Raw genomic sequence first — 25,966 nt, forward strand, 5'->3', positions numbered from 1 at the left:
ATACAGGTGCTCAGGAAGTGGGAAACTTACAACCATTTATTCTGCATTTCAGTTAACACAAACCCACTGCCTCTGAGGCTACGTCTCCGCTTGGAGCGAGGGGAGTGATTCCCAGCGGGAGCAGACCGATTCCTGCTAGCTGTCTTTGCACTAGTGCACTAAAAGCAGCAGTGTAGCTGCAGTGGCCCGGGGAGTAGTGCGCAGCAGCACGGGATAGCCACCCGCAGGGGGTCTGGGAGGGTTTGTACCTGGGGCAGCTAGCCTGTGCTGCCGCGATACCCCAGCTGCGCTGCTATTTTTAGCCCTCTAGCTTGATGAGAGCGAGTGCCAGGATGTCTGTGGGGGCTGGGACTCACACCTCTAGCTCTGAATGGAAACATAGCCACAATCAGCTGATCTAAAGCCCAGTGAAATCAATGGGAGTCTCTCTCTATTGTTGAAACATCTTAAGGAGACATTTACAACAGACATAAACACACACTTGTATCCAATTCTATAAATCAACCCATAAATAAAATATTAAATATAAAACTAGGCTTTGAGTAGTTTTCTGATAGCCTATGTCTCATTCTGCTCACTTTATTCACAGGAATGATCCCTCAAACTCAGTGGTAGGCTGCTCATATTAAAACAGCAGGCAAGATTTGTTCCACTGTATTGCTTTATGCAGGACAACATTGCAATCCGCGGTTATCATGCAAGGTAACAACGTGACAAAGCAAGATGTAACATAAAACAAAAATCCATCAGGTAGAATACCAGCTACCCTGTCTGAGTTTGGGCACATTTATTAAATGGTCAAGTGTTTGATAACAGAGGAGTGGAATGGAATTATTTTTTTGCACATCTTTTGAACAGATTAAATTTACAACAGACTCCCATGTGTGTGGTGGGATTACACAACATTATAGTGAGAGGATGCAATAACTATGTTACAAGGATCTAGGACCTCACCCTGCAAAGACCTGTGCACCATGCAAGATGAATAGTTTCACTGAAGTCAACAGGACTACTCACAGTGGATAAAGTTAAGCATGTGCATATCTCTTCTCAGGACTGGGATCACAGAATGCAGCTTGGAGAAAAACTACAGCAGACATTCTATATAAGCAATTTCTTAAAAAGAAAAAGGACTAAAATAAGAATTAAAAAGTCTCAAAAGCTTTGATTCATTGTGGTTGAGCTATGTCATATCTAAAATCCCAAATGGCCTGCAGGACAAAGTTTTCTCTCATGTTTAATACACTCTAGTTTATATATTTAAAGATAGATTCACTTGTGAACTCATCCCAGAAGTCTACTGTTTTCCCAGACAGATAATGATCAGTTTTGCATTATCCTTTGGACTAGACTCCCTCTTTGCCCCTGGTGGGGAGAAGATGTCAGAAAGGTAATTTTGTAAACCAACCCCAACCTTTTCTCCTCCCTCCTTACATGACAAATATTTTTCTAAAAGAATTACAGCTTTGCCTCAGCTGAAAGAACAGCTGAGCTACACATCTAATACGGGACTTCGTCCTAAATGAATATTTGCAGCCCAGGCTTAAATTCAGCTGGAGCTGTGTGGAGTGGAGCACCAGACAGTATTTTCAAACCCACAGGGCAGAGGCCTGGGGCTCCATGAAATACTCTGTGAGAACTTAAGCCCTGCTTGTACCAAACATTTTTCTAAGATCCTATAATCTTGTGGGGGGGTTTTCAAGCTTTCAAGAAGGTTGTGGTATTGCTTCCTTCCCAGTTACACACAGCAGTCATAAAGTTAAACAAAATGAAAACTTAATTATAATAATATACAAACCAAAAAGGATATAGATTTCTGTTTATGACAGAGTATTCATATGTCCCATATAGACTTTCCCTCTCCTCCACTAGACAACCAAATTTCTATCTTTACTAGCAACCCTAATCTAATAGGCATTGATCTCACTTAATTTTGCCCATGTCTTTTCCATTTCTTACTGTTCTTTTACAGTTTAAATAGTTGGACTTCTGTCTCACTCTACTTTTCTGAGCTTTACAAACCAGAGTGGTGTGAAATCTTCATGAGAAAACTTAAACCCAGGAAAAACTCACTTGGCTTTATTTCAAACTTGAAACTCAGACTAGGTTAATCAAAATAGTAACTAAGTTGCATGTACCTCCATGGTGAAATCTGGGCCCAGTTTTGAGCCAGCACAGGACTATTTACAAATTTGCATTGAAATAATGCCAGGCTGATGTTGTAATTGTCCCCCAGTGTCGACAGGAATGTTCCGATCATGTTAAGAAAAAGGCCGATAATGCGAAAATATTCGTCTGGAAGAAATGAAACAGTAACAAGAGAAAAGCAAGGAGGCTGTTTGTCTTAGATGCTTTGCTTATGCTCTACAGTACAATTTCCAGCACAAGCATTGTGTAGTCCAGTAATTGTTGGTACACATACCACCCCAAGTCAGCTGAGTCCCTAGACTGGTCAACAAACACATGTTTTATACCTGAGGTTCAGCCACATTGCTTTTTTTAATTAAGCTTCTCCAGATAATATTGTAGTTTATGGCTTCATGAAATAAATTACGCAGCTCCCATAAACATAAAGCATAAAACAAAAATCCATCAGGTAGAATACCAACCAACCCGTCTGAGTTTGGGCACATTTATTAAATGGTCAAGCATTTGATAACAGAGGAGTGGAATGGAGTTATTTTTTTGCACATCTTTTGAACAGATTAAATTTACAACAGACTCCCATGTGTGCGATGGGATTATACAACATTATAGTGAGAGGATGCAATAACTATGTTACAAGGATCTAGGACCTCATCCTGCAAAGACCTGTGCACCATGCAAGATGAATAGTTTCATTGAAGTCAACAGGTAGGTAATCCTTTCTCCAGTGAACATTCCCATTAACTTGCATAGGGGTACTTGCATGAATAAAGACTACACAGGTTTATTCAGGAAAGAACCCTGTATTTTTGTATTATTTCAGAGATTAGAGGCTATGCATCAACAGCCCATGCTGGTTTTGGGATTGGATCTGCACCAGAAATCAAACCCAGGTCTCCTGCCCATCACTGCAGAGTTTTGCAAATAGGTGGCTGAAATGACTGTGATTGAGAAAGTGAAAGAGACAGCAGCCAGATCATCAGCTGATGTAAATCAGTGTTGTCTGTTGTCACCAGCAGAGCGTTGCTGATTGAGGACCTGGTCCACAAAATGTGCAGTTTGTTTGCATCTACTTATAAAACTTGTAAAATAAAGTGATTAGTGTGGTATTTGCTTTAAGAGCATTCACATATTTGTACTAAGGACCAGAGATACTTTATACAATAATATGATGTACATGTCTTAAGCGTGTATACATCCTCTGATTGTATACTAATTTTATAGCATTTACATTTGATACATGTGTTCAGATTTCTGATTCATTTTATAATCTGTTTCTTCCCAGTCCATTTATATTGTTCCAGACTGAGAACACTAAAGAAGGTGAAGAATATCATTATACTTCTTTGCAGTCTGGCAGTAGCCTGGGCTACTCCATTAAGTCTTAAGTCTTAAAAATCTTCCTTAGTGGGGACTACATAATCAATCCCTTACCCATACTGGTGAGCAATTACTCCCATGAATAGTCCCACTGAAGCCACAGGGGACTGTCTGAGTAAGTAACTGGTTGCTGTTGTAGGTAAGGGTTCTATATCTGGCCCCAAAAGTTGGAAAATCAAACAAACTACCTCTTTACCTCTTATTGATCACTTTTATTTTTATTCCCTTTGATTCACATAAGAACCTTTGTCTTCTTTTTAAAAGATACATCTAGGTGAAAAGGAGAATGACAGCATTGCTGGAGAACACCAAGCGAGCCATGCGATTCCCCCCGCCTTCCCCGTAAGCTTCAATTCTCCTACCTACCTCCTTCCCCACTTTGAAAATGCCACCCAGTCTTTATGTCGTCTCACCATTTTTATAAAGTGATCTACCGGATGAAAGCCAAAGAAAGAAATAAAGCCCCTGTACAGTTTTAGAAAGGTCACTGCAGCCAAATATAGCACAGGGCTCCGTCCTGCAATCACAGCCAGATTCTGCTTGGCTGTTACGTGAGTGCTCAGTTCTTGGGGAGTGTACAAAAGCCACCCCCGCCACTACTGCAGGCTGTGCGTGGGCCAGACATACTTGCAGTCCTTGTGCTCTCACACAAATAAGTAGATTGTGAGGAGAGTAGCTAGGACATGAGCTGAGACTTTGGGTTTGTGTTTGGTCTCTCATCCATGCTTCTCTGAATTTCCATGGGTTTGATGACTGCATCTGAGGTTTTGATTCACCTCATCTCTAAAGATAACTTTAAAAAGTGGCATTGTAGGTGAGCAATGTGGACCAAGGAAACTATACAAGTTCCCCACATTGTTTCCTGCTTCACTCTGTAGAAAAAGACTACACAGAGGATGGCCTGGCCCTTAATCCCGGAAGTGTGATTTGCTACTGCTTGTTTTACAGATGAAATTTGGAGGACTGACTATACCAGTCATGGGCAACGTTCCCTCTAATTTTTGACAGGCCGTGTGCCCAAAAATGTCTTCTGTGCAAATTTTTGACAGGCCGTGTGCCAATTATTGTGCTGCTGTGCAAATTGTTGTGCGGTTTCGCCGTGTGCACAGGGTTTAGGATCTGTGTGTGTGCGCGCACACGCCCAGCTTAGAGGGAACAGTGGTCATGGGTATTTTCGGTAGTTAATTGTTCGTCTCTCATCTGACAGGTGGCTTAACTCCACACCCAGGGCGGAGATGCTGTTGACATACATGGGTATTTGCATTCTCCAGAAAAGCTAGAAGTGACACAACAGGGTGTGTTTTTGGAAAAAAATTGATGCTGTATTTGTCTAATCTCAGGCGTGAACTTCTTTTCATGGAGGGAGGAGTGCAAGGACACTGGCAATGAAAAACTGATGTGTGAGACTGGCAAGAGGGCTGAATTATGGTGGGAGGGCAGGAGAGAGGAATTTAGTGTCTTTAACTTTTAAAAAAGCAAACACCTAAATAGGCATGGGTGAGCCTAACAACAAACTCATCACTTTGCTTCAGTCTTGTAAGACTTTCCCCCACCATTCATATTTAGACTATGTGCTCTTTGGGGCAGGAACTGTATCTTTCTCTTTGTTTCAAAAGCATCCAGCACATTTTGGGTATGCCCATAGTCTACATAAATAAATAACAACGAATTAATATCTGATTTCTGGGCTTTGGATTACGTTTTGTAATATGGTGCCAGAGTTGGGAGCAATGGCTGAGGAGGGGTTTGCATAGATGGCTTTAAGTCGTCTCTGCATTTCTCCAGATCTTGGGTCTACACTGTAACATAACAGGTGTTTTAGTCGCTATGATCAAGAGATTAAAAAATGGTATTTACCATCAGACTTCCTAAGCATAGTCTGGGATTTTCAAAGGATCTTAAGGGAATCAGGTGCACAGCTCCTATTGAATTTCCCATTGAAAATCTCAGCCAGATCTGGGTCTTTGGCTTGGGTTGATCTCTAATTGCAATGTGTAGGCAAATGAGTAAATATATGCAACATTTCTGCTACTGCCCACAGGACTGTTTGTGATCCACAAATGGATGTGGAAAGTTTGAGGGCGCCATTTGAATATATAGGTTTGAAAATATGATGCTTAAAAAGGAAATGGAAAAGCTGACCTGGAGGAAATTCACTCTATGAAGAGGCAGCGGCAGCTTGCTAGACTTGGACTTGTTGATAGAGCTTAGGGGATAGGCCTATTTTTCATTTTCTTGTTCACCATATTTAAGCCTTTACCTTGAAGAATGCATTTCTTTGACAGGTGTTTACAAATAATTATTTCCTGGGATCGATCTATCCTTTCTTTCATTTCCAATCATATAGGAGCCCGATAATGAAAGCACCAATGACAGCAACAGGAATGAAGTTACTGTGGATGGAGGCAACACTGGTGATGGAATGGTAAAGTGAAGGTGGTGACACTGGAAGTGGAAATGGCAGCGCTAAAGGTGGAATTAATCATGTGACTGGCAATCCAAATGCAAACAGCCAGCAGAGTGAACCCAGAGGTACCGATGAGAAGTCTGGCAACATCAGCAGTGAAGACCGTGATGAAATGCATGATTCTAACGAACTCATACAAGGGGATGGCCCCACTGACAGCAATGAATCTGATGGCTCTGTCAGTCCTGAGAAAGGATGATGATTCAAACCCTGACAGTGAGATCAAGTGCAGCGGCCAGCAAGAGGATACCAGCGAGTCCAAGGAATCAGGCGGCGAGGACCATGAAAGCACATCATTCAGCGATACCGAGGATTCAGACAGGGACAATGACCGCAGCGAGAGTGACAGCGAGAGCAGCAGTGACGATGACCCCAAATCAGACAGTAGTGACACGAGAGCGATACCTGTAGTGACAACAAATCAGAAGGCAGCAACTGTGATCGCACTAGTGACAGTGATGGCAAATCAGACAGCACTGATAGCACTAGTGACAGTGAATCAGGTGGCAGTGAAGGTGACAGCAAGTCCGATAGGAGTGAGCGTGCACCTAATAGTAATGACAGTAGTGGTGACAACAGTGGCAATTCACCCCATACAGAACTCCCAACAGACCGCCAATCTGAGGAAAATGACAGTGATGGTAGCGCAAAGTTAGAAGACAAAGACGGTAAGAGCGAAAGCCAATCACAAAGTGAAGGCAGTAATAGCAAGGACTCAGCGAGTGATGATTAGAACTGGGGAAATGAAAATCCGTAGTGACATTGACACTAATTTAGAGCAAATGGAATTTGTGTAGGTGGGAAGGGAAAAAGGACTTAAACAAAAACACCAGTAGTACCTAGACATTATCTGAACTGTAATCAAAGATACTAAGCAACCTTAGAGCAAGGCTAGAGGAAAAATGTATTCCCGCAGTGCCGTCCAATTCCAGTCAATAAATGAAAATAAATACTGAATGCATATGTTAAAGTAACATTTTCAGTTGCTATAATTTTATTAAATTGTACATCACATTCAAATGAAAACTAGTGAGTGTTTGAAACTGTGGGATGATTTAGCATCAGAATGTATCAGTAAATTATAATACTTGAAGATTTATAAGTTGTCCCTCAATCTAGGACAAACCACAAATTGTGGGTAACATTATTATTAAACATGTGTATTGCTAATATATAGATCTCACACACACACACACGCACCCTCTTTCCATGTGATATTCCTGTATGCTGCTGGTAAACCCACATTCTCCATTTAATGACAGTTGTATGTAACTTTCCCTCTCTTTTAATCCAATCATTTCAAAATCGTATTTTTAGAAGATGAAATAGGTAATCTGTAAAATAAAGATTTTTTTAAAATGTAGTCTATTTGCCTTCTTATTGGGAAGGAGTCTTGGTTTTACTGGCAGTGTTAAAAGAATGGCATAGAAAGTTTGTAGTAAAATCAAAAATTCTTCTTGTTAATATGAATCATTTTACAACACCTGAAAGTGCACTAGGCACCTCAGAATGCAGTTAAGAACACATAGGCCCAGCTTAAAACGTAAAGATCTATGTATTTACAGAGCCCAGATACAGGGCTGCTGCAAGGATGTTTTGCGCCCTAGTCGAAACTTCCACCTTGCACCCCCACCCCCCCCGCCCTGAGGTGACCCCCTGCAGCAGCTCCCCACCGCCCCCTCTCTCCCTCCCTCCCCTCGGCCTGGGGAGCCGTGCGGCAGCTCCCCGCTCCCCCTCCCTCGGCCCGGGGAGCCGCGTGTGGCAACTCCCCGCCCCAACTCACCTCTGCTCCGCCTCCTCCCCGAGCGCACCGCCGCTTCTCCCGCCTCCCAGGCTTACAGCGCCAATCAGCTGTTCGGCGCGCAAGCCTGGGAGGGAGAGAAGCAGAGTGGGGCGGCATGTTTAGGGGAGGAGGCGGAGCAGAGGTGAGCTGGGGCGAGGAGCGGTTCTCCTGTGCACCGCCTCCCCCCATTACTTGCTGCAGGCGGCCCTCCCCACACCCACCTGCCCCAGCTCACCACCGCTCCACTGCCTCCCCAGAGTGCACTTTTGGCCGCCTCCAACCACTTGGCGCCCTAGGTGACCGCCTAGTTCACCTAGTGGTTGCCTTTGCCCCATTCTGCTGGGCACTGTACAAACACAGAAGAGACTATCCCTGCCCTTAACATAAGTAGTCCCCTTAAGTTCAATGCTATTACTGTCCCACACTAATTCAGAGAATACAGTGGACAGGATTTTGGCTGCCTTCCCCAAAAGCACCTGCTGCACCCTCATGCAACACTAGAGGGGTTTGGAATATCCAGACCAAATTTATTTGAAAGATCATCTCATCCTTTGACGAGTCCTGCATTTAGGGTTTGTTACTGCTCCTATTAAAATGTAGTTATTGACTTAAATGGGACCAGAAGAGGATCTTTAATATATGATTTACTCTGCAGCCCATTCACATGAAAGTTACAGGCCATTCTATGAGGTGCTAACCACACTCAACTCTTGTTGCTCTCAGTGGAAGTTGATGGTGCTGAATGAGTCACAAGGCCAAACTGTAGGCAATGGCTGATGTGAGCCCATAATACCTATAGCTAATCATGGTATAAAGATATCCAGGGTTTGTCGGAATAAAAAGGAAGGCTGCAAGGAGTATTATCAGGATGTGCAATGCTCATGTTTATCACTTACCCAGACAGTGACATTTTGACAGAAGACAACGTCAGGTGTTTGGAGCTTGAGTTAAATGCAGGTTCAACCTAAAAAACCAACACTATAATTGTTTAAGGCACAATTCCTTTGTGATGTGAAGCCTAGGAGTGTAATTTTGTTTGAAGTTCAGAGGAAAGCACATCCCAGGTTATTGATGTGACAGACAATGAAACCACAAACAAACAAACAAAAATCAACGAGAAAGGAAGAAAGCCATTTATGGAAGAAGGGAGTAAAAACACAAAAGATTTGACCCAGTGCCTATGGAAGTCAACACCAGTCTTTCCATTGACTTCACTGGGCTTTGGATCAGACCCAGATGGAGCTAACAGAATGGAAAGCCGAATGTACAATCGAAAAAGGAGAGAAATAAAGGGAAAGAGGAAAGAGAATTACAACTGCAATAGAAATGAAGGGAAGAGGATAGTTATAAAAGGAATGTACAAAGAGAATTAAACTAAAGGCACACTGTAAAAAAAGGGATGAGAATCAAAGAAAGCACAAGGAAATAGAAGAGACCATGAAGCTAAATGGCTGCTGTGGGCAGATTCAATGGAGAGAGTTATAAAAACTGAAAATGATGGGGGCGAAAATTAACACTTGAGAAAAGGGAGCCAGAGAAACTGGTCTAGGCAACAGGCTACTGGAGACCTAGGGTTTATTCCTGGTACTGCCACTGACCAGCTGTATGAGCTTGAGACTCTGTTTCTTCTAGTCTTTGTCTGTCTTGTCTTATTAGATTGCAAGGTTTTGGGGACAGGTACTGTTTTTTGCTATGTGTTTGTACAGTGCCTAACGTACCTGAGTCCCAATCTTGAGTGAGGGCTTTAGGTGCTACTGGAGTATAAACATCATGATTGTAAATTTACCCCAGTGTTGAGACGTATCTAATTCATTATGCACCATTTCTCTCTCACACACACACACACACACACACACACACACACACACACACACACACACACACACACACACACACACACACACACACACACACACACACACACACACACACATTTTTTTGCTTAATTCAAAGACCCAGTACCCATACTGAGAAGAAAGTAGGGTATCTCTGCAGTGGGAGCCCACAAGGGAAGGCGTCTTGATCCAGACTATAGGGGAAAACAAGATTTGTTTTACAACATTATTTTAAAATTCACAAATATATCTATGTTTGTGTCAACAATTAAAGACTATGAACAGAGAATAATAAATGACTAATCACATAATTAACAGTTATTCAGCACCTATGTTCAAAACATCTGACATTCATTAATTTATTAATCCTCATGAAAACTTCATGATGTAGGTAAATATACTCCTTTTAGCGATGGGGAAATTGAAGCAGACACAATTTAGGATAAAATTTTCAAAAGCGCCCAAGTCTCATTTTTTAAAGTAACTGTGGCCCAGATGCTCAAAGGTATTTAGGCTCCTAGCTGCCATTGAAATCTGGGTCTTTGTGGCTTCAGGCCTTATGCATTTAGGAGCCCAAGCGTCACTGAAAGCCCCATTTAAAAATGTTACCCTTAATGACTCATCCACTTGACAAAGGATGATGGTACCAAAGGTGGGATTAAAATCCAGAAATAAGGAATTTCTGAAGTCCAGCCTTAGGCCAGCTAAGAGTAAAACACTGGAAGAAATCCCCTCCCTCCAAAGCTGTTGTATGACAGCTTACTCAGAGAGACTCCTGCACCCAAAGCAGGGTTTCCATAGCACTGAGGGGAAGCTGCACAAAAGTCAATGCAATTTACAACTACATTACATTTTTGGCAAATTACTGACAGTGTGAGTTTCCCCATATTTCTGCTTCGAAAACTGTGTCTTTACTGCATTAGGAATACACTTTTTTTAAAAAAAACGGCATGAACTCTGCAGTCTCCTTGTTTCAGTAGTGTTGTCATTGTACTATAATTTTGTGGAAACTAAGGGCTCAATTCTCTGTTTACAACTACATTACATTTACAACTGTTTACAACTACATTACATTTACAACTACATTACATTTTTGGCAAATTACTGATAGTGTGAGTTTCCCCATATTTCTGCTTTGAAAACTGTGTCTTTTACTGCATTAGGAATACACTTTTTTTTAAAAAAAACGGCATGAACTCTGCAGTCTCCTTGTTTCAGTAGTGTTGTCATTGTACTATAATTTTGTGGAAACTAAGGGCTCAATTCTCTGTTCCTCCCAAAAACGGATTATTGCACAAATGGAAGGGCAGTTCAAAGAGGATTGTAAATGCCCCCTTCCATGCTTTTTTCCCTAGCAAGAACAATTCCACCCCATAGTAATATTTTATAAAGAGTAGTTTCCATTCAAGACTGGAAAACTCATTGCAGATGACTGAACTGTGGAGTTTTGTGTGCCCACACACAACAGAAAAGCAAGGAAAATAAATCTCAAAATTTACTTTGGTTCTGACCCTGTTCCCACTGACTTCCACAGGAGCAGGATATTGTGCTAATTGCAGTTTGTTTTTATTTGCCACACTTTTTGTGGTCTTACCTCACGATACGCAGCTTCTGAGAGACATGCAGCTAAATGACTGGAAAAATTATTTCAAGTGCTTTCCCTCAGTGATGTGCGGCCAATGTCTTAACAAAGGACTCCCACCATTTCTTTCCGCATGGCCTGTACTAAACACGACATCTCCTGGGGAAATGCGTTACAGAGAGAGGGACTGAGGGATGGGAGAAATCTACTCATTCCTTTACCCAGTTGAACAAAAATGCCTTCTCATAACTTAGGAGGGAAGTGACACCACTTGGCAAAGAAAACTCGTAAAGTGCCCTTCGCTGGAATTGTTTATACTTTTTACTGAAAAAGAAACCAAGCCAAATTCCATTCTCGGTTACATCAGTGTAACTCCAGAGTAAAGCTGCTGAAGTCAGCAGAGATACTTTGGACTATTGATGTTAAACCTGAGAGTTGAATTTAGTCTACTGAGTACAGTGAGAGCATAACACAGCGTTGTGTAGTCTGAAGTTGGGGAGAAAGGTAAGAACTCTTTAGGGAAGTCTGGAGTTACCCTTCATTAGGACATCACTTAAGAAAACCCTTGCAATTTAGTGGAAGCTGGTCCATTTCAAAGGCAAAATATTTGCACTTCAGGCATATTTTTATGAGCTGAAGAACTAAGTCACCTCCAGCAGGGATGACTTAGGAATGTCCAAATGAGGACATGGAAACTATTCCAACCTTCCCTTCAGTTTGGTGGCAGCATTTGAAGAGACTCCCTCGCAACACATCACTACTTTTCCCGTTAGACCTTAAATCCACTTCCTTGGAATAAACCGGGGTAAAGAACCAAAGGGAATGTGTGTTTGGTATTTACTAACATTGCCTAAAATTTTCTCTCTCTATTTATATATATTATTTACATATATATGAGAAACTAATAAAATAACAGTACTAATTATGTGTAACACATACATAGTGCTTTTCAAAGTATTTAATCCTCATGACAACACAGCAATGCAGATAGGTATTATTATCCTCATTTTAATGATGGGGAAATTGAAACAGAGAGGGTTAGGTGACTTGACAAAAGTCATATATGAAGTCTATGTCCAACCCAGGATTAGAACTCAGGAATTCCTGGCTCCCAGCCCAAATTCAGACCTCTAGAGGATGATAAAAGAAGGCAAGAAAAACCTCACCACCCGAACTGCTGTATGGCTTCCTCTAGCACATGCATCTATTTGGCTCAAGTCCTATTTAGCTTTTCCTTTCCATAAACAGAGCTAGGGCCTGATCAACAGAGGCTGATGGGAGAATGCCCACTGAGTTTGAGAAAAGTGGGACCAGGCTCTCCATTTCCAGATTTACTGTGTGAAGATAGCACCTGTGGAACAAGGAGATTTCATCCTGATCCTTTTCAGCGTGTTCTCACAAGGTGGTTAAAAACATACAATTCCTGGAGCATAAGTGTACAAACTGTCTGCTTGTATGACCTGAAAATATACATTAACAGGAAACAACCCCTGCCTGAGTATGACCGGGATCTGGCCATGTGTGTGGGTGACACTCTAATTGTTTGTGCTCGTAACCCTGTATGTATGTGAATGGCATAAATTTAGAAATGAAAATAAAGCCTTAGCAAGATCTTTCATTATATGAAAACTAGGCTAGTCATTTTGAAACCGCAAAAAGCTTTTTTTAGGGAAAATCTCTCTCTGGAGGCTGAAGGAAGTGTGGGGGTGCTGGATTCCCAGTGACACCTTATGACATCATTCACCCTGTGAGAGTGCAGATTGGCCATCATATCTGCAGCAGAGTTTAAATTCATGCACTAGTGGAGGAGGCTCCAGCTACCAAAGCAACAGGGCGATACAGGTATTTAACTGGTCCTATGCCTTTGTGACATCTGACTTGCCAAAGCTAAGAAGTCCTGAAGAAAGCCTGTGTGACGTGCATACAGAAGTAACTATTTTAATTTCTTTGGTTTATTCTGAAAAATGAAACAGCATGTACATGTTAACAGTTCTTGAGCTGTGATTTATAGAAAAGCACAACAGAACATCTCTGGGAAAGAGAGAGAGGAGGGGTAGGGGGCAGATTGTTTTCTAAGGAAAAAGCAAAAGCTCATCTCTCATTTTGAGATCTGTGTGCGCTTATTTAAGCAAGTAAAATAATGTAGTGTTTCCTTCCTAGAGCACATTTATCTTTTGTTTCTGTGTCACATGTTTATCTGATTTACCCAGTGTATAAATCTGTGAGTAAAGATGTTTATATGTGAGGCCTTATAATTCTGATTTTCTTTGCCTGGGGGGGGCGGAAATGCAGCAAATTTGTGACAGACGGCTATGGTGTTAGAGTATCCCGTGCAATAGACTCAGTCTCAGATATATCTTTTTGCACAAAGACACTGTGGAACAGATTCTGCCACCTTTACCCTTGTTGCAGCGCGCCTTGCTCCACAATTATTGTGTAGTTAGATGCTACTTCGTGTGAGTCGGGGTGGCAGAATCAGGCCCCCTGTTAGTCTGAAAGAGCGAAAATGTGTTGACTTACCCATTGCAATGTTTATGGTTGATGTTACACAAAAGGGTTTAATTCTCAAAGAAAAAGATTACTTAAACCCACTCCTAAAATCTGTTCTTTGTGAAGCATTAGACTGATTCAGTGAGACTGAATTTGCCCCCCAGTACACAGTTAGCCTATTCCAGAATTTTGTTTGGGATGGACAGATTGTGTGCAAGGCTCCATGTGATTTTTCTCCACTACTAATTTAGGATGAAAATGTAAATATTAAAACAAAGTACCAATAGCAATAGACAACATTCGGTACTGTGACCGTGATCTGTGGTACTAAACTTTTTAACAGGTTGATAAGCAGCCCTGGGTGACACAGTCATTAAGGAACTAGATTTCAGAGTAACAGCCGTGTTAGTCTGTATTCGCAAAAAGAAAAGGAGTACTTGTGGCACCGTAGAGACTAACCAATTTATTTGAGCTACAGCTAGCTCACGAAAGCTTATGCTCAAATAAATTGGTTAGTCTCTAAGGTGCCACAAGTACTCCTTTTCTTATTAAGGAACTAGCGAATCATAAACTGTTTTGCACCCTGTCATTACAGTTTAATCAAGAAAAATCTGCATTTCTCCAGGTATCCCCTATTCCAAACCAAAACATGAAATTTAACTTAATCTTCATGGCCCAGCTTCAAAAGCCACTAGAGATTTTGGGCGCTAGACAAGAGCATGTGCTCAGCACTCTTTCCAAATCAGGATCTTTTAAGGTGTCTCAGGTTGGGCACCAAAACCCGAGGCATCCAAAATCACTAGGTGCTTTTGAAAATCTTATATGCCGTTATAATCAATTATGCTGAATTTCAATTAAGAGCATGTGAAAATACTCTTTTGTAACACTCCTACTTCATTGCAGCTACAGACACTATAATCAATATGAAGACAGTACTCCTGGTAATCTCTCTCTGGGCTTTATCCTGTGCTCATCCTGTAAGTACTTATTATAAAATCATTAAAATCCCTAGTTTCAGCATTTTAAGCATACCCAAGACCTTCTGTACCACTTCTGTTCATTCATAAGTTGTCTTTTCAATGTGTTTAGGTGCCCAGCCATCAAAATGCCCATTCTGAGAGCTCTGAAGAATGGGGGGTAAGTTGACCATCAAGAGTTTTTCAGAAGACTCTATTTCAGCAAATAGCTTATGAAACAGTATTGTAAAGCGGAACTGGTCTCTGGTTAATAGCGCTCGAAACACTACTAGATTAAAATAGCTGCTACACCTCTAGGCTTTGAGTTATATCCATTTTTCAAGGTCATTTTAATTCATAATGGTTTCAGCCATTTCTACATCCCCCAAACCCCCATATGTGGAGATGATAACTAGGTGATAAATTGCATTACATGCTTTCGGCCACCTCAACTACGTGCTGCCCACTAATCTATCCCCACAAGACTTACTGTAACAATCCAAAGATCTGAACAGCTTCAGAGAGCTGCCATTTAAAATAGGAATGCTGCCAGAGCAATGTTTCGCCCTTCACCACCAAATATGGAATTTCTTCCTGACCTTCCCACAATGCGAGGCGCGAGGCACGAGACAGGCATGGTTCAGCCATGGACCAATAGCTACTCTTTAAATGTAATAGTATCACAGCTTTCAAGTTTGGTATCTCCCAAACCCATAATGCTAGAAATGGGAACTTTATACCACTGGAAAGAAGAAAGTCCCATCTTCCCAGTGGGGGACAAATAATTTGTTCCTGACTCTGAAAGCTTATACTTTGTTGGTTCTAAAAAAATGGAACTGGTAGACTCCAAACCACTTGTGGTTTTGGTTTCCCTGAGCCCAAAAGCCTCCCAGGGTTTCGCAAATCTCTATCAATGAAATTTAAGTGACAACACCAAATAATTTCTGGATATAATTTTGAATGATCCCTTTACAAAAAACCCAATTAGTTCATTTGAAACGCCAGCTGCATCCATGGCAACTATAATAAAAACACTCCTTTTATTTTACTCAAACTGAGATTACTTGAGTATAAAAAGATTCAGAGCACTTCAAAATGCATGAGCTGTTACTAAGACAGAGCCATCATATATATATACCCATCTCTTTTACTCAATAAAAACCGCAAGATGAAGCATAAACAAATGTTTGGGGTTTCTTGCATAAGGCAAGCTGTGGTTCTCATTAGAAACAAATAAAACCCGTGCAGAGGAACTGGTAATTAAGAGTCTTCACACTGCTTGCCTGACCCAAAGCCAAACGGTAATAAGCAGTTTACTTTACACCAATGGACACAATGTGGCCCTTACCATGGCATCAGTAAAACCGCAATAACATTTGCTTAATCAAAGTACCTTAATTTCGCCTTTTTGTACAGGACACAGCAAGCGAAGAAAGTCTGAATGAGGAAGCAGATTGGGCTGGCGATGCTTACAGCAGTCCTAAAAGCAGTGCAGAAACTGGAGGAGAGGACTCCAATGCTGATGAGCATGATGGCACTGATGAAGAAAACCACGACCCATCCGTGGTTTCTAGCAGGAGCTCTGAAAGTCATCCAGATGATGTCGATGCAAGGAGCACTCAAGACTATGAAGAGGATGACAGTTTCCGAATTCAGCAGGCTCATCGTAAAAATTGGGCTGATCATGAGGATTCTGGTGACCTTGATGATGTGGAAGAAGTAGATGAAAACAGTCATGGTGATCAATCAACTGAGAAAAACTCTCTGGTAAGTGTACATAGCTCTCCTGTATAAGGCTCAGTTTCCTAGCAGATAACATTCTTCTTCTGCCAGTTGACTGAGTAGAAAAAGTGGTTAGCAGTCTTAATTCAATCTGCCGTAAACATAGGGCTACAACATAACACATCCCAGATAATTTACTGTAAATTAGCACTGTAATCAGATCAGGCTCTGTTTTCAAGAGACAGAGGATTGTGCTAACTGAGCTGAGTTTTGGAGAACAAATTTGGATTTGGGTAAGTGCATGGGAAATAGAGTATCACTCCTCTGGCTTTGTAATGGGAGCAGTGTGTCAATTAAAGACAAACAAATTGGATGTATTTGAAATTCACATATATGCAAAATTGTTATAGGACAAAATTTGACTACATGGAAAAACATAACCAAAAATATACAATTGTGTAAAATTATATCTGAAATGAAGCCCTATCCCCCGTTTTTTTTCACCACTAGATTATAGTCCTTCACATGAAAAACGTTGTTCAGATACCTAACAGACCTGTGGACATATGGGAAGCATTATTTTCTTACATCTTTATGGTCCAAAGCACAAAAACTCAATATTCATCCATGGGTCAGATTTTCAAAAGAGCTCAATATCAGCAGCTCCCATTTTTTATTGCACAAATGGGCCTGAAATCAATTACTATAAATTTGAAAACAACACTGGTCAAGATTTTCCAAAGAGCACAGCACCATGGAGTCCATGTGGAAGTTCTGGCTTTTTTCAGAATGGTGCAATGGGCCAGATCACTGCTTTTAGTGTTGTGGACCATTACTGTAGAATATTTTAGGAGTTATATTAAGGCATATACAATTACATGTAGAAATGGAACAAACCAAATCCCTGTATCCAAACACCCAGAACTTCAAAAGGTGGATCAGAATTTTGTGGCTTGAGCCATGTTATATCACATCATGCTCTATTTATAGTGAGTGTGATGAAGCCATGTCATCCCAAACCAAGTAATGCCATAAACTAAAATTCACCCCTCTCCTGCCATAAATCCATTGAGGACACACATTTTAAACGAGTGGATTACTTGTTTACAGTATCTAAATTGAATCCTAGTAGAGCAGCAATTTCTAGGGGGACTTATTTTTAAGACTCCTAAAATGTTAACTGAAGTAACATTATTATTTTATTTGGTGGTTTGAAATCTAATTTGTTAGATATACATTTTAAGGCATACTGGGCCAAATTCTGCTCTCAGTTACACCCATGTAGCATTACGAATTTTGATGCAGTAGCACGAGTATAAATTATAGTAGTATTTGGCCTACACAATTTAGTAAACAAGTCGCATTTGTAAAATACAGGAAGGAAGTGTTTACAATGATTTCTCTTTGCCACATCTCTAGGAGGATGTAAACGAGATTCTTGCTATTGACCGCAGTGACCATGGAGATCACCACGCCAGGGACAGCAGAGAATCAGAAGACAATGGTGACATTGAAAATGATGGATTTCTTTACCTATCCAACGGCTTCGACTCTAGCAAGGGGGACGAGGAAAGAAATTATCTGACAGATGAGGAAGATGAGAGCGGAGATGATACCTTTGATGAAAATAACGAGGAAGAAATTAAGGGGGCAGACCCTCGATACCCTGTTCGTCCTGCTGGAACAGATGAGCACAGTGCAGTTGCTGATGGAGATCTAGATGGTGACCATAGAGCTACCGCTATGGGGAAAAAAGATAGCAGCAGCAGCAGCAGCAGCAGCAGCGAGAGCAGCAGCGAGAGCAGCAGCAACAGCGAGAGCAGCAGCAGCAGCGAGAGCAGAGGCTTTGGTCATGGGGAGGATGCCAGTCGTGGCAGGCATGTCCCCAGCAAAGGAAATCGAGGCAACAGTGACAGTGCCTGCAGTAGCCAAGAGGAGAGGGATGATTCTGATGATGAAGGAATGCAAGGCGATGACCCATCCTTCTTTGAGAGTGAAGCTGGCAATTCCAACATGGTTCACGGTGCCATTCATTCCAAAGAGAGCAGCCAAGAAACCAGTAGGGAGCACCGCTACGGCAAGCGGAAAAGCACCAATAAATCACAGAAACCTTCCCAGAGCCATGTGTTCCGAAATGGTGATGATACTTCAGAAGAGGATGATAGCGCAGAGCACAATGACAGTAAATCCAAAGAGGACAGCAAGTCCACAGAAGACAACAGTTGTTCTGAAGAACACGTTGCCAGCCACTCCAGAGAGGATGTCACCAGCCAGTCAAAGGAAAATGTCACCAGCCACTCCAGGGAGGATGTCTCCAGTCAATCAAGTGAAGAGAGTAGTGAATCCCAGGAAGAAAATGAGGAAAACTCCACAGACGTGGATAGCAAATCAGATGAACACAGCGGTAGCAAATCTAAAGAAGGTCAGGAAGACAGAGACTCCTCTGAGGATGACAGCAATACATCAGAAAGTGACAGTGAATCCACAGAAGACACGAGGGACCATAGCAAATCAGAGGACAACTTGGAATCAGAAGAAGATAAGGATGGACCATCTCACAGTAAATCGGTTGAGAGCAGAAGTGCTTCAGAAGAGAGCAGTAGCAGTGAAGAGAGCAATGCCAGTGATTCGAATGAAGAGGACATCAGTTCTGAAGAGCAGCAAGGCCAAGACAGCAAGTCTGCAGAAACCAGTGAAAGTGAATCGAATGAAGAGGAAGATAGTGAATCCAGAGAGCACACTGCAAGTCAATCAAGCAGCCAGGAAGATGATAGTGTATCAAGGAGCATGGACATTGAAAGCAGAAAGTTAGTACTTGATGTTTATCACAACAAACCCATTGGTGATTATGATGACAATGACTGCCAGGATGGGTATTAAAATATACATTAAAAATCCAAACTATATATGACTTGTGGGGGGGAGGGGAAAATCTTTTAATTTATTTACCCTATAAACAGTATTAAGGTCAGCAGTTCCTTCTGAGAAATATTCTGTGAACAATAAGGGCATGATGATTTTGTAGGATTTCACTATTTCAGCTGGTGTTTGCCCAATGTGAAATTAAATGAAAAATGATGCTTTAAATATGAAAAGGATAAATCTAAGTGAGAAGCTGATTTATGATCCTAGAACTGAATTAGTAAAAAAAAGGGAAAAGCTAAATATTAGTTAGGAGAAGTGTTTGCAAATAAAATAAATGTATTTTTCAGGGAAGATAGACCCACCACTGTGCTAGCTTTATGTTCTCCTATAATTCATTGCATTATGTCCATGAACATTGTTAGGAGCGATGGTTGAGCATTAAGGAGAGAATGGATGCTTAGATTTATTACACAAATATTTGCATCTACAACTTCTTTAAATTCATTTGTCTACAGTCCAAATGCACTTTAAATTAATTGCCACTACTGCACATAACAAGGAGAGCGGCTAGTCACTGCACGTACAGTGTATGAAGTATCACTTCAGTATGGGACGTACGTAATATTTTGTAATAAATGCACAGAAAACGTAGTTGTATCCTTTTGCATTGATGGCATCACTATTTCAGTGTTAACAATAATCCTATTTGACTCCCCTAATTAATATTAAAAACACCAGACTAAATAGTCACATGGTTTGAGTTTTCGCTATTAGGTTATATTAAAATGAAACATTATTTGGAGTCTAACTGCTGTGAGCAGAAACAAAGAGTTTTCTTAACTGGTAACTTTAACATATGCAGCATGGCCAACTCAGATGGATGAACCACTTAAGGAAAAATAGTGCCTAATTCTGATCTCACACTGTTTTTATACCAGTGTAAGACAGTGGAGTCATTTTTGACTTGCTCTCACACCAATGAGATCAGATGCAAACCCTGTACTTGTGCTGATTTTGCAGCAGGAGGCCAGCATTTTGAAGCATCCCTCTTCAAAATGCCGCTTTCAAAAAGAGATCCTAGGTGGAATATTATTGCAACATCAGCTAATCCTCTTTCTCTGATGCTCTATTACCATTCCCAGAAGTGCAGCCTCCACTAAATGCACTGGGAGTGAAGCTGTCTCTATGCTAGACCAAACCAAGGACAGTCCCGTGTTCAGAGGTGCACAAACATACACATACCATTGACCCTGACTGACCCCCCTCTGTTCAGAATGCAATCATTATCATTTAAAAGCTTAGCAATCACATAGGGCTGAAATCTCCTATTGCCAGTACTGGACGGTAGAAAGACGCAGAGGACTCTGAACATGACAGAACTCTGAACATGACTGAGGATGTGGAGTTTTCTCGGCATGCACCTACATGGCCGTGCTAGTAACAAGATGAACCTGTGCACAGAAGGTGACAGCCCTTCTGGATCCTGCTCCAATCCTCTGGTGGTGGTTAGGAAGAGGATGACGACAGGAGCGTTCGGAAGGCTGGGGCAGTGGAGGGAAGGTGGTATGGGGAAGCTGGGAGGAAGGGCGCAATCAGAAGCGTGGCCACACATTGGTGATGGAAGAAGAAAACGGAGAGAGATAAGGGAAAGGGAGGTTAATGAGCAAGACAAAGGAGAGTTGAGAATGCGCCTGGGTTGTAGTGATGGTGCAGGAGGTGGGAAGGGAGAACAAACAAGGGTGCTGAAGCTGGAGGGGAGTTGGAATGGGAGTCTATCTAGGTGCTGGTACTGGGGTTGCAGGGAGTAGCATGGGAGGAGGATTGTGGGCTGAGCTGGACTTGGAGCTGGTGATGGTGGAAGGGAGTAGGGCAAGGAGGCTGAGAAGTTTTTCCACCTCCAATATGTTGGGAACTTAACTCTAGAGCTGCTCCCCAGCTGCAGCATCCTGGCTGAGGGCAGGTTCGGGCAGTCCCTCCCTACTTGCTTTAAACCTATGTTGGCATAGCTGTACTCCCAACATCAAATTCTTCATGAAGGGCAAGGAATGCTCTTGTTCAATCCCAGCATCATGTTCAAGTGTTTGTGGGAGGGGGGTCCCCTGCAAATACTTGTTGTGGTACCAAAGAACATGGAACGTTAAGCAGCCTTGATGACGCTGATCCACAGCAAGCAATTAAATACAAGGACCTGCAGGATGGACAAATTTCCTAAACGAAAGCACATCAACTGGGTTAATTTTTGTAATTAGACTTAAGACTCTGAGTTGATCACAGAGCAGATGATGTATTGTGCTTACATGAAATTCAAATTCAGTAATTGCTCCAGTTCTGAGAAATCCTGAGTCAATCCTGCTTGAGATCTGGAACCAGGAATCTATGTAAAATACGAGTAGATGAAACTGCATGAATTTTACCTCTCGGTGAAACATTATCTAAGGTCAGAAGCTGTAAAATTACAGACCAGTAACGCAAATCAATTTGCAAATGCAGTTTGAATTATGAAAAGGCAATGTCAAATAAAATAGCTCTTATTTTGTTAACAATGACCTCACATTACTGGTGGAGTACTGACCCCTTGATATGGGATCAGTATTTGCTGATTCAGCAGAGCATTTTTGCTATGTAATTTACTTTAAGCTCATGCGAAGTCCCATTAAAATCAGTGGGACTATACATATACTTAAAACCAAGCATGTGCTGATGTGCTTTGCTGAATTGGGGTATGAAATCTGGGTTACTGGCCTACAAACAGAGTTTTATGGATGCCTCTCCCACTACTTTTGTCTCCTGATGTAAAATGATTAAGCAACAAGGGCCAAATTCTGGAAAAGACTGAAAATTCACAGAAACGTCACCGGAATGTATGGGGGAAAGTTTGGAAGTGTGAAATATTGGAGCTCCACTGAACAACAGAACCACTGGCCATGCCCCTCGTGTGCCAACATTTCTCTGTGCAGGACTGTGTGTAGAGCTCAGCGAGATCTGATTTGTGCTGTATAAAGATCAATGGTTTCCCCATGTAGTCTTTTGTGAACAAGTCCCATGGAATTTAACCAAATGTTAAAAAATTTGCATAACCTTTTTAAACCACCATACCGTGTGAAATTCACGCTCCACTTCAGTCAATGGGTGTTTTGCTATTGACTTCACGGGAGGCAGGATTTCACCCATAAAATGTAATAGAGAATTATATCCCTATTATAGAATTCTGTAGGATGGCTCAAAAATCGATTCTATGAATCTAGTGATTTGATAAATGCAAAATACATTTTAAGAGTAGTTTTGATACAACCCTAAGTTCTATAGCCTTTGAATCATTGAAAGCACATTCTTTGCTTCAGAATCCCCTGAGTATTTGGGCCTGTGTATGGAGAACACTAACCAATACAGACGAACACGGCTACCCCTCTGATACTAAGAGTGTTTTGTTTATCTCCACATTGTGTGTGGATGTTGGTCTTTCCTTCTCAGGTCTTCAATTTAATCCAGAGGAGGTTTGAAAAACTGAGATGTGGTTTTGTTTGTTTGTTTGTTTGTTTAAAGAAAGAGATAGAAAGTGTAATCCTGGCTCTATTGAAGTCAGTGGAAGTCCCATGTCTAGGGGGAAGTGATGTAAAATAGTCGGGGGAATGATTAGGTATACACAAATCAAACATATGCCTGGTAAATGTTGGAATTCATGCAGTAGACTATGTACCTGGGGCCTGCTGAAGTTAATGGGAGTCTTTCCTTTGACTTTGGTTCAGGCCCTAACATGCTGGAAAGATTTCTAGGGGGAGCGCAGCGTTCTAACATTAAAGTGATACCTAGGCTTTATGAATTTCTTAGAACAACTTAATGTAAGAAGCCCCAAATGGCAACATAGCAACGAATAAGGACTTTCAACAAGAGATTAATCAGCTCAATGGCTAAGGCCTTTTACCTTATAAATTATTTTTTTCTACCAGCAAGTAAGACCATGTGGGCTACATTCACAAATGGACTTAGGCACCTACCCGCTACTTTAGGTGTTTAAATCCCAGAATCAGGCCCCACGAGGATGAACAAAACCCCCACTTACCTGCCACCGAACCCCAAAAATTTGTCAATAAATGTTCCCTAGGAACCTGAGTTTCTGCCTCTGAGTAAATGAACTACAGCCCCACACCAGATGCCTAAGCCCCAGAATGATGCACGAACTAGGGGAAGATGCATGTTCCTCTGCCTAACTTGCCTGCAGGCCGAGTCTAGTAAGTGTGCTCAAAGCTCACCTACCAGATTGGGCCCCTATAGGCGATCTTACACAAAACAGCCAGGAGAAGAGGAGGAAGGGAGGCAGTGGACCTCCCTCATAACTTTTAGTCCAGAGGTGAGGGTGCTCACCGGGGATAGGAGGGGCCCTCCCTCTCATTCAGATTCTCCTCTGCCTGAGGGGGAAAGGGATTTGAATTAGGATCTGGGTGAGCACTGTAATCCCTGGGTGCTGGGATATTCTGCAATGGTGTTCCCTCAGTCTCTCCTGTTAAAGCTGTTCCACTGTGGATATATCATTTTAAAAATACATTGGTGCAGGGGGACTGGCTGCTCGGTCTCCTACCTCCCAAGTGAGTGCTCTAAGCACCAGGCTATACACAGACATTCCCATGGCTGCTTTCTCTATGGGCCAATGATTTTTTTCCTTAGTGATTCACAGTGGAACAGTTTCCCCAGGAGAGACTGAGGGCCACCTCCCCTCAGAACATCCCATAGCCCAGTGGTTAGAGCACTCACCTGAGGGGGGCTAGTTCCCTGTTCAAACCCTTCTCCCCTCAGGCACTTGAACCCATCTGATGTGAGTAGCCTAACCACTAGTAAAAGTTACAAGGGAGGTGGTCCTCTTTCCCTGCCCCACAAAAGGGAAGGATTGCAGCTGAGATGGCCAAGCACAGGAAGGTGCCTCTATGGCCTTAGGTGCCGATCTCCAAAAGAGAGGTGGGCCTTAGCACACATCCCATTGGCTACCTTAGGATAGGAGCTGCTTAGTGTGCTGGCTTTTGTGTATCCCATTCTGAGGCACCAATCTCTTCCTGTTCATTGTGTAGGGAGCCTAGGCTCTGTGAGTCACAATGATTTTCCAGGCGCCTAAAAGTTAGGCATCATGGGGATATTGAACGTCACCATGCCTAACTTTCTTCGTGACTCTAGCCCTAGCTGTTTTACCTAGCATACAGACTGTTTGTTTGTTCTTCTTTTTATAACAAAATACATAACATTAGCAGTTTGTATTAGATGCACAGTAGACAGACCCTGACTTACTCATGTTTTGGCAAGTGGAATTATTAGTGGATAGATGTACTTACACAGATGCCTGCTGATGCAATTGCATTTAAATTCCTCTGGAGCCAGTGATATGTCTGCGGGGAGTTGGAATAGATCGACAAATTAAAGACCCAGAAAGGAAGTTAATTAAATTTTAACTATTTATAGCAAAAAAACCGATACTTAATATGTGAACTCAAATACTCTCTCGAGAACTGAAAAAGCTCTTAATTGACCTTCTGGTTTTAGAGGATCTGCCTTTTTATTTACGAACTAATCAAAAGAGACTCATAGATAAGTGGTGGAAAGTAATTAAGCATCTAGCTCACGATACAGGCTGCGTAACTGTATTAAAAGCCACAAAACGTTTCGAAACCTTGAAAAGTGAAAAAATACTGATTTGGTGAAACCATTTAATGCAGCCCATTTTTTAGCATTGTTGTTTAGAAATATGTCAGTGTAGGAAGTTGCATTGTGATTTCTCAGCTACCCAGCAAGTGGCACTGCTGTTCAGATCAAATGATGCAACCCCTGCTAGCACACTGAATTGAGTTTATAGGCCTACTGTGTAAACACCTCCAACAAGCCTGGGCAAAATAATACAATGAAAGGAATGGCATAGGAATCAGATTCTGAATTCCTCCCAAATGTATGTAATAATTTCTTTAATAAAGAAATGATTCTAACTTCCTAGGAATTCTAAATCAGCAACAGGGTATGCAGGACCTATTCAGTTTCCTAATTAAAATGCCCAACCTGACACAAAGCAACCATACGACTGGGGGATTGCGAAAGTTGCTTAAAACTACTGTTTCATACACACACACATACATAACTACCACTCAGCACTCATGAACTGGACCCAAAATCCGGCCCAAAGTATCTGGATTCTTGGATGTTTGAGAAAAAGTAGTAAGTTTCTGTCCTCTGCCTCATCTTTTCCCTCTATTCCTCCAAGGAGCCCAGATAATACAGTAATGGGTGACAGTATAAAACTCTAAGGTAGAATGAGATTTAGTGGACAGAACACTTACAAATATCATTTATCTAGGACTTACAATGGCCCTTGGAAATAGATAAACAGAATTTCTTCATTTTATACATGGAGAAAATGAGAACCAGAGAGGCTAAGTGTCGTGCCTACAGTCACATAGCAATTTAGTTTCAGAACAGAACCATGACTAGAACCTGGGGTGGAATCCTGGTTCTGTTCAATTCAGTGGGAGTTTCACCCCAAGTCTCTTGACTCCCAGTCCTTTGCCTTTAGGGCATAGTGTCTCCAAGCAAATCAAACAAAATCTCCGGAGTTGACTCTGTTCTCATTTATACACTTGTAGATAGGGAATAATTCCCACTGAAGTGAGTGGAGTTATATCAGTGTGACAACAGAATCAAGCCCTAAATCTCAGTCTCCCATCTAAAATGGGGATAATAATGGCAAACCTCCCCATCTCTAAAACAGGG

At 41.7% G+C, this 25,966-nt stretch overlaps 2 protein-coding genes across 3 annotated transcripts in view; both read left to right on the top strand.

Annotated features, from left to right (window-relative positions):
• Positions 1–19,842, top strand: part of LOC311519762 (uncharacterized protein) — a 52,619-nt gene extending 32,777 nt beyond the window's left edge. The window contains exons 3-6 of the mRNA XM_084626640.1: positions 14,586–14,659; positions 14,772–14,819; positions 16,055–16,405; positions 17,780–19,842. Of these exons, the coding sequence (XP_084482766.1) occupies positions 14,586–14,659; positions 14,772–14,819; positions 16,055–16,405; positions 17,780–19,240 (1,934 nt within the window). The 3' untranslated portion in view covers positions 19,241–19,842. The remainder of the gene's footprint in view (positions 1–14,585; positions 14,660–14,771; positions 14,820–16,054; positions 16,406–17,779) is intronic.
• On the top strand, positions 2,015–7,302 carry LOC311519767 (uncharacterized protein). 2 transcript variants are annotated; one of them, XM_084626665.1, is made up of 4 exons: positions 2,015–3,038; positions 3,790–3,867; positions 4,733–4,820; positions 5,873–7,302. In XM_084626665.1, exon 4 carries the CDS (start codon positions 6,028–6,030, stop codon positions 6,646–6,648), a length of 621 nt encoding a protein of 206 aa, XP_084482791.1. In that variant the 5' UTR covers positions 2,015–3,038; positions 3,790–3,867; positions 4,733–4,820; positions 5,873–6,027; the 3' UTR covers positions 6,649–7,302. The 2 variants fall into 2 exon arrangements, with proteins under 2 accessions (XP_084482791.1, XP_084482792.1); XM_084626666.1 differs by lacking the exons at positions 2,015–3,038; positions 4,733–4,820 and having other exon boundaries at positions 3,427–3,867.
• Positions 19,843–25,966: the final 6,124 nt, after the last annotated feature.

Source organism: Lepidochelys olivacea (genome assembly GCF_965140295.1).
Source record: "Lepidochelys olivacea isolate rLepOli2 genome assembly, chromosome: 4".
Taxonomy (NCBI): Eukaryota; Metazoa; Chordata; order Testudines; family Cheloniidae; genus Lepidochelys; species Lepidochelys olivacea.